This window comes from Loxodonta africana, chromosome 4 (assembly GCF_030014295.1).
Source record: "Loxodonta africana isolate mLoxAfr1 chromosome 4, mLoxAfr1.hap2, whole genome shotgun sequence".
Taxonomy (NCBI): domain Eukaryota; kingdom Metazoa; phylum Chordata; class Mammalia; order Proboscidea; family Elephantidae; genus Loxodonta; species Loxodonta africana.
Window position 1 is genome coordinate 80,923,760 of NC_087345.1, and position 9,592 is coordinate 80,933,351.

Below are 9,592 nucleotides of genomic sequence, written 5' to 3' on the forward strand. Positions count from 1 at the left end.
AAGGGTGTTACATCCCACCCTAATCCTCTTTAACCACAGGCAGAGTTATGATTTATAACACACAGGAAAGTCACAAAATGGAGGACACCCACACAATACTGGGATCATGGTCTAACTAAGTTGGCACACATTTTTGGGGAACATAATTCAATCCATGACTCTGATCATAGAGGAAAGCAACCATCTCTTGTGCTCCTGGGATGAGAATGGGACAGAGTGGCTCTAGACCTACCCGAACAGTCTCACTCCGCACCACCTGGACTGTGTGGTGATTTGGATCACCATAACTGCATGGACAAAGTGAAGCAGAGTAAGTCCCTGGTGATCTGGAAGGGCAGAAGACAAAAAGAGCAGTGGAGTCCCATTCCCATTTCCTGGGCCCTACCCTAGAAGCATCCTTAAGTGGTACAAACAGTTAACATGCTTGGCTGCTGACCAAAAGTTTGGAGGTTTGAGTTCACCCAGAGGCACTTTGGAAGAAAAGTCTGGTGATCTACTTCCAAAATATCAGCAATGGAAAATGCTATGGACTTCTATTCTGACACACACGAGGTCACCATGAGTCAGAGTTAACTTGATCGCAACTGGTTGGTTTGGTAACCTTAAACCAACAGGAGCTGGGATTTGATGGGCAACATGTCCTCTAACTGAGCCATGGGCTCCTTTCAGACCGCAGCCCTCGGAAAACACTTTGAGTGTTGTCTTCCGTTCTAGCATAGTCTGAAGCAGCTAGGCATTACCTGAGACCCATCGTGACCTGCTCCTTTACTGCCTTCTGCTGCAGCCTTTCGCTGCCATTTCATGTAGTATCCAGTAAAGACCATCATGCCCCTTCCCTTGTCTCTGGGGTCCCAGCCACCCTCTGCAGACTGCTGGTTTTCCCAGAACCTGCTCCCACAGTCCCTGCCTCGCTTCACCCACATGGCCCCTCTACCCGAATCCTGATGAATACCCTGGAGTAGGCTGACTGACAGTGCCTGGAGCCTGCACCTTTGGCTCTATAGGCTGAGGCATACGAAAGCCATGTAGGTTTTCTTTGACCAGATGCACGGCACTGCAAAGACAGCAACTCAGGGAGGGGCTTCCCAGGGGATGTCCTGATCTCCCCTCTGGCAGAGTTCAGCCAGGTTCAGAGAGAGTAAGACATGCCCTCTCCAGGGTAGACTGTGAATACAAACAGAAGCATCATGTGTACAACATGGTCCAGCTATTTCCAGGAGTAGGATCTACTGCAAATGAAGTCACAGCTTTGTATTATGCTGCTTAGAACTGCTCTGGCAAACCCAAGGAATGAGGCTGATGTTGGACCATAGATCTGGGCTACTACCTTCTGATGGCCATGCCAAGTCTGTTTGGGGACCCGTGGGCTACTGGTAAACTCTGTGCTTAAATTAAACCCGAAGTAAAGGCGGGGGTTCAGCAGCTGATTCAATATTACTATGAGAAGAGGCAAACATGGCTCTGCTAGAGACCAGTGAGGGAGGGCTTGGGACACTACAGATGTGAGCCACCCAGGAGTGACAAACAACATCCATGGCCTCAGAGCGCAAGACTTCAGAAGAAGTGAACTCATTTCCCTCCTTATTGTGGGCCTTATTCAATGGGAATTCCAGAACATTTAATTGTGCTTATGAGGAACCTGTACATAGATCAAGAGTCAGTTGCTCTGACAGAACAAGGGAATCCTGTGTGGTTTAAAGTCAGGAAAGGTGTGGGTCAGGTTTGTATCCTTTCACCATACCTATTCAATCTGTTAAAGGAAACAAAAACTCTCACAACTGGACCAATAAGCAACATCATGATAAACAGAGAAAAGATTGAAGCTGTCAAGGATTTCATTTTACTTGGATCTACAATCAGCACCCAAGGAAGCAACAGTCAGGAAATAAAAAGACATTGCATTGGGCAAATCTGCTGTGAAAGATCTCTTTAAAATATTGAAAAGCAAAGATGTCACCTTGAAGACTAAGGTGCACTTGACCCCAAACCATGGTACTGTCAATCACGTCATATGCATGCGAAAGCTGGACAATGAATAAGGAAGACGGAAGAAAAATTGATGCCTTTGAATTGTGGTGTTGGCGAAGAATATTGAATATACCATGGACTGCCAAAAGAACGGACAAATCTGTCTTGAAAAAAAGTACAACCAGAATGCTGCTTAGAAGCAAAGATGGCGAGACTGCGTCTTATGCACTTCGGACACGTTGTCAGGAGAGATCAGTACCTGGAGGAGGACATCATTCTTGGTAAAGTACAGGATCAATGAAAAAGAGGAAGACCCTCAATGACATGGATTGATACAGTGGCTGCAACAATGGGCTCAAGCATAACAATTGTGGGCATGGTGCAGGACTGGGGAGTGTTTCCTTCTGTTGTACATAGGGTTGCCAGGAGTCAGAACTGACTCGACGACGCCTAACAACAACAACAACAACATTCAAGAGCCATGACTTAGATACTTTTTCTGGGAGTCTTGCACTTTATAAAAAGAGGCTAGGCCCAGAAGAAATATATACTAATTCTTGACAAGCTATAGATGTGGTATTCAAAATCCAACTAAATGTCAGGTCTGATATCGATAAGACAGGCAGTACTTAAAAATTGAATAATTAAAAAGTATCACCAACTCCCTTGTCCTACTCCCCACATTTAGAATGGAATACTTAACTATGATTATGCCAGCCTGTGATTATCCATGCAGGTGAAGAGAATTCCTCTCACCTTAAAAAAAAAAAAAAGAAAAATTTCTCTTCTTAATAAAAACCACATGACTCCTTAAATCATACCTATACTTGCTTTATTCTGTTGGGCCCCGAATGCTACAATAAGTTTAAATTCCCCAAAGATTTGATGGTCATGGGAGGGGGAAAGGGGAGAGATGGGAAAATGCCACACAGTCCAGCAGGTCTTTCGCAAATATAATAATCCACACATTGACAATCAAATGTGATGTAAGGTTTTTCTTTTTAATTGTACTTTTAGTTGAAGGTTTACAGAACAAACTAGTTTCTCATTAAACAGTTAGTACACATATTGTTTAATGACATTAGTAAACAACCCCGCGACATGTCAACACTCTCCCTTCTCAACCTTGGGTTCCCTATTACCAGTTTTTCTGTCCTCTCCTGCTTTCTAGTCCTTGCCCCTGGGCTGTTGTCTCATTTTCTTTTATGGGCTTGTCTAATCTTTGGCTGAAGGGTGAACCTCGGGAGTGACTTCATTACTGAGCTAAAAGTGGGCTATACTCTCGGGTTTCTCCAGTCTCTGTTAGGCCAGTAAGTCTGGTCTTAATGTGACATAAGTTTTAATAGTCCTTTGTAGAAATTCCAGGTGGCTGGAATGCGATGATCCTCTGATCAGGGTGGGGAGGATAAAGCTTGGTGGTGCATTTAAATAGAATCAGTTAGAGTCTTAGGGGCTATTTGACCTCTTGTACAATTTCTAGACCACTGCTGTCCAACAGAACTTTTAGGGATGATGGAAATGTTATATATTTGTGCTGTTCAATATGGTAGACACTAGCCCCATGTGTCTACTGAGGACTTGAAATGTGGATAGTGTGACTGAGGACTTGGTTTTTTTTCTTTGCTTTCTTTTTTAATTTTATTTTCAGTGTTATATATTGTAAATGACTTTTTTTGGTCTACGGGTCTATGAACTTAAAACATGTATAGACCCATGTAACCATCCCTATAATCAGAATATAGAACAGAATAACTGAGTTTTTATGTTATTTAATTTTAATTAATATAATAAATAGCCACATGTGGCTAATGACTACCATATTGGACAGCACAGATCTAGACTTCTTTTAGAGCAGAGTTCCTCCTCCCTATATTAAGAGCACTTACTTTATCCCCAAGCAGATTTCCGTCCTTGGAAGAGATCTAGGGACAGTAGGGGTTATGATGTTATAAATACTTAAGCCAACACTTTTCTTGAAATACCCTCAGCAAAAACAAATGAGTAAATAAATTACTTAAATTAAAATAAGTAAATGAGGGGGTGGTTGAAAAATAAACAACAGAAAGTTTGATTTTGAAGCTGGGTAAAGGGTATATGAGGTGTCATTGTATTAAAAAAAAAAAACCTAGACTCCTTATTTTTGTGTGTACTTGAAAAATGCCATAATGAAAACAAAGTTTGAATGCAATATGGTATCCTGCATTGAATCCTGGAACAGGAAAATGACATTAGTGGAAAAACCAGTGAAATCCTAATAAAGTATATGGTTAATAATGGGAGTTCCTAGGTGGTGAAAATGGTTACCACACTTGATTGCTAACTGAAAGACTGGAGGTTCAAGTCTACCCAGAGGCACCTTGGAAGAAAGTCCTGGTGATCTGCTTCCAAAAAAAATCCACCGTTGAAAACCCTATGGAGCACAGTCCTGCTCTGACACACATGAGGTCACCATGAGTTAGAGTCAACTCAATGGCAGCTGGTTAATTTCAGGTAGTGCTGGACTCCTTTGCACCTAGTTTTTGCTTCTTTCAGTTTTGGCCCTGTGCCCCTAGAGACCTACTCTTCTTCTTCCTTCTTCTTTTGCTCTTAGTTGTTAGGAGCCCCTCCTGAGACGTGAATGAAATGGAGGGATCCTGGACCTCTTTCATTGGCCTGTTGTTCCCTTTGGTTGTCTGACAGAGGCAGATCACAGCACCAGAGGAAACTTTATGACACAATAATATGTGGGAATTTGTATTTAGAAGCCACCAGATCCTTCTTCCCCTAAATTTTGCACTGGAGTTACCCTTAAAAAAAAAACAGATAAAGCTCAATTCCTAGAGTTTTGGTGTAGATTTAGACAGTTACATCACTAGGGTTGGTGTCACCCAGTGTGGTAAGTCATGGTGTCATCCCCTACCATGGACCTCCTCCTGTATCAGACCATTCAGAATCCTTAGTAATGTTTATTATCAATTTTAATCATGGAATAATATGTGATTAATATAGTTGTAAATTGCTTAAATGTAATATTTCTTTAATTGGTGGGATCCGAAACACAGGTATAAAGAAACTAAAGCAAAAAAGATATTTGGATTGTCTTGTTCCTCTGGCTTGTGTTTTCCTCAGAACAATGAAGATCTCCCACAGCCTCTAAGTGCTAGGGTGAGGTGTGTTTAAGGTAATCAGAGTTTCCAAGGGCTGAGATACTTCTTCACTGTTACTCATCTGGTGTTTTTTAGCCCTTGCATTATTCTCAGAGAAAGCACCCTAGGGCTTTCCCCACCTTCCAACCTGAGCACTGCTTCTTTCCAGCAGGCTATTCCCGCTGTTCCACTATGGTGCAAGCTTTGCCACTCCTTTGCTGTGTCTTGCTGTCTCCAGTGGCTGCCTGTCCAAAAAATGTCCAGAATGGGGACCTGATTTTCCAGCCATCTTACACAGAGCTGGGGCCTCTGCCAAACATGCTCTCAGGCCAGGTCCTTCTCACAGATCAGTTGCTGGAATCTCTTCCTCAAAGCCCTCTCTCCTCCCTTCCAGCCCCTTTGCCTGAGTACCTGTCCAGTGTAGCTCTAAGGGTGGCTCTGGAGGAGATTGGCTGCCCAGCTGAGGCCCACCTTCTGCAGTTTTAGCAATTTCAGATGGGAGGAAAGGACACCACTGTAACCCTCATCTGTGAGATTCAAAAGCTCAATGAGGAAGAAAAGATTGACAATGCTGAGCTCGTTCTGACAGATTTGGGGGAACTCCCAGGGGAGCCTGGGTAAACCCAGCACTCAGCTATCCACTCTGCGGAGTATTTCACAGTGGAGAGTACACCTACTGGGGTAGTTGGTCTCTCATTTACTTCAGATGGTAATTGAGTTTGCTGAAGAGCTATCTCTCATGTTGCTGGTGCCATAGTTCAAATCTCCCTCTGTCAACACCACCAAGAACTTAAAGTATGAGTATTGGGAGAATTTCGAAGAATTAGGCAAAAGGCTGAAGAAGCCCCCAAATTAAGAACCTCTTATTGTCATTGTCTATGGATGATTAGATACAAAATGTTTATTTTTTTTGTAAAAACATTCCACAGCTATACTGAAGGCCTTTATAGGAGTATAGAGTCAGGAGTTTGTTCAGGTATACCTCAGATACGCAATGCCACCTAGGTAATGAGTCTCCTTCCTCAGGGTTGTGTTCAGGAAGGGGACACAGCAGATAGTTAGAAATGATAGAGACAAAGTAGGACAGATATACCTCTTCATTTCATTCCAGTGCTAAAAGACACATGTAACTGGTGTCTCCTCCTAGTAGGTCCCAGCCCCTATTTCTTATCCCATCTTCTCTTTCTTTTTCTTGCTTTCAGTCATCAAATATTGTGTATTTGATAAGTTCTAGGCATGACAGGCAGAGACTCTGGGTGGTACGAACATTAAGGAGCTAGGCTACTAACCGAAAGTTTGGAGGTGGAAGTCCACCCAGAGGCACCTCTGAAGAAGGGCCTGGCGATCTACTTCCAAAAAACCAGCCATTGAAAACCCTATGGGGCACAGTTCTTTTCTGGCACACATGGGGTTTCCACTAGTCAGAGTTGACTCAACAGTAATTGCTTTTTAGGCATGAGAAATATTTTAACTTTTTCTCATTCATCTACTCTGCACTGTCTAAATCCCCCCAGCTAAATGCTGTAGCTTATTTAATTTTTAAGCTGAAAAGAGAATCATAGACATCTAATCTCTCCTGACTCTGGGTCTCCCTGGCTTCTGTTATGAACTAAAGTGGGCATGTGGCAGGGATATGTAGGAAATGCCACAGGACAGGGTTTTCAGTATTGAAGATGAGTATGTGACAAGGGGACAAGGTTTGTGCAACCAGTACAAATGGGCAAATATTTGTAGAGATTACATCCTTAACTGGTCATAGGGGAAAGCAAATATCTCCCCTTCTCACAGGATACACAACTGGGCAGAACAGGACCGAGAAGCAACCAAACCAAACCTACCAGGGCAGTGTCACTTCTCAATGACTGGACCGTGTGGTACTCTGGGGCCCCTATAAGTGGGTGGAGGTCCCCGGGTGATGCAAATGATTAGCACTTGGCTACTACCCTAAAGTTTGGTGGTTCAAACCCATCCAGTGGCACTGTGAAAGAAAGGCCTGGCAATCTGTTTCCATAAAGATTACAGTCAAGAAAACTCTATGGAATCAGGTGGACACTTGAGACTGTGTTGGCATCTCCTGTCTGGAGGGAAGATAGGAGGGTAGAGAGGGTTAGAAACTGGCAAAATTGTCACGAAAGGAGAGACTGGAAGGGCTGACTCATTGTGGGAGAGTAAGTGGGAGTATGGAGTAAGGTGTATGTAAGCTTTTATGTGACAGACTGACTTGATTTGTAAACGTTCACTTAAAGCTCAATAAAAATTATAAAAAAAAAAAAAAAAGAAAACTCTATGGAGCAGAGTTCTACTGTGTAACACATGGAGTCGCCATGAGTCGGAATTGACTAGATGGCAAGGGGTTTGACTTTGGGTTTACAAGTGGGTGAAAGTAAAGCAGAGGAAGCCCCTGGTGACCTGAAAATGGGGGAGGCCAGATGGGAACAATTGGGTCCCATTTCCCATTTCCTAGGTCTTTATCTAAAAGGAAGAGAAGCTTGGAGGTGATAGGTGAGAGGTCCCCCAAGTCCTAGGTTCCTTTCAGATCACAGCAGTTAGGGAAATGTTTTCGGTGTTTTGGGCTTCTTCTCACTCCAGCGTGCTCTGTTCCAGGCATGGGTGGCCTCAGGCTCGTCATGATGCCAGTTGCACTGCTTCTTTGCTACCTCCCGCTGCATGTGGTAGATGCCATTTCATATGGAACCCAGACAAAGGCCTCGATGCGCCTTACCTCCTTGGGATCCCAGCCACCCTCCTCAGACTTCTTGTTCTGCCAGCTACTGCTCCCGAAGTCCCTGCCTGGCTTCACCCACATGGCCCCTCTGCCCAGGTTCCTGATAGGCCTGGCACTGAGGAATGCCCTCGAGGAGGCTGGCTGCCAGACTTATGCCTGGACTGTGGAGCGTCAGCTCTACCGCCTGGGAGGTGTGAAAGCCACACAGCTCCTCAACCGCCATCTCCAAGGGCTCCAGAAAGGCGGAAGCATACAGGGTGAGGCATCAGTGGAGGCCCTAATCTCTGCTCTGCAGCTACTGGCCAGGGAGCAGCCAGGCCCAGACAGAGCCCGGCGCTTCCTCTCCACTGAGGACTGTGAGCAGGAGCAGGAGCAGAGTGTGCAAAGTGTACTCCGCTGGTTGCCAATGGTGGGAACCTACTACAACCTGGGTTCAGCTTTGTACTATGCTGCTCAGAACTGCTTGGAAAAGGCCAAGGAACGAGGCCAAGATGGAGCCATAGACCTGGGTTATGACCTTCTGGTGACCATGGCAGGGCTATCAGGGGGCCCAGCAGGACTGTTGATCAGCTCTGCACTTAAGCCTGCAGTGAAGGTTGGGGTTGAGAGGTTGATCCAGTATTACTATGAGAAAGAGACAAACACCCCCCAACCAGAGACTAGAGAAAAGTTTAGTGGGCATCACAGATATGAGTGGTCTGGTGGGTGGACAACAACTATGGCCTCAGAGGTGTCAGAGGTAGTTAAGTTCAGTTTCCCATGGGAGGTGGGGCCCACTCAAGATCCATTACTTAGACGCTGAGGCTGGGAGTCTTGGGCTATAAGAAGGTTGTAGACACAGAAGAAAGGGGCCCTGGTGGGGCAATGATAACTAAAAGGTTGGCGGTTGTAACTCACCCAGTGGCTCGTGGGATCTGCTTTCCTAAAGATTACAGCCAAGAAAACCCTCTGGGGCAGTTCTACTCTATCACATGGGGGTCACTGTGAGTCAAGAATCAACTGGAAGGCACACAACAACAAACAGAAGGAATAAATCTAATATTCTGACAATTTCTATGTGTGTGATCAAATTCTAAATATCGGGTTCATTATTCAGGAGGAAGGCAGTGCTGTAAAATGTAGGAATCAAAAAGTTTGGAATTTGGAGTCTAAGGATTTGGCTTTGAATCCAGATTCCACATGTTTGTGCTTCTGTCATCACTGACAAGCGACGTCTTTTTCGAAGCTCAGTTTTTCAATCTCTAAAATGGAGATAATGATTCTCACCTCGATTGGTTGCCGTGGAAGTGAGAAGTGGTACAATGAATCTAAAGTGCTTAGCAAGGCACCCTCAGTAAAAGGGTAACCCGTTGCCATCAAGTCGATTCGGGCTGTCTGCTCGTGACTCTAGAGAACAGAGGGTTTGCAAAGAGTGGCGATGGATTCAAACTGCCGACCTTTTGGCTGGCAGCCTGAACTCTTAACCACTGTGCCACCAGGACTCCAACCTCTAAACACCGAAATTCCGGTCCCACCTCTTTGTACCCAGCCCTTAAAGCCCCCAGGGTCCTGGGCCAGTCTCGCTTCCGCGGCCGGGACTCAGATTCTCGGAAATCAGCTGTTTCGGGCTATTCCATTAATTGGATTCCTTCCCTCCGCGGGTACGGGGCGGGGCTTACTCGAGCTTTCCCCCCAATCGCGGGAGCTGAAGGTGTGGTTTCGGTTCCAACAGAGGGGGCGGAGTTGTGGCGGCACCAATGAGCTCGCAGCCTAGGGGAGCCAAGGATGGGCTTGG

At 45.1% G+C, this 9,592-nt stretch overlaps 1 protein-coding gene across 1 annotated transcript; it reads left to right on the forward strand.

Moving 5' to 3' along the window:
- Positions 1-7,016: 7,016 nt before the first annotated feature.
- On the forward strand, positions 7,017-8,824 carry APOF (apolipoprotein F). The gene has a single exon (XM_023557603.2). The coding sequence runs from the start codon at positions 7,700-7,702 to the stop codon at positions 8,618-8,620; it is 921 nt and encodes a 306-aa protein (XP_023413371.1). The 5' UTR covers positions 7,017-7,699; the 3' UTR covers positions 8,621-8,824.
- The last annotated feature ends 768 nt before the right edge of the window (positions 8,825-9,592 follow it).

What these genes read in the sequence shown, in the direction of transcription:
- APOF (XM_023557603.2), top strand. Translation starts at nt 7,700, where the DNA reads ATGGGTGGCCTCAGGCTCGTCATGATGCCAGTTGCACTGCTTCTTTGC.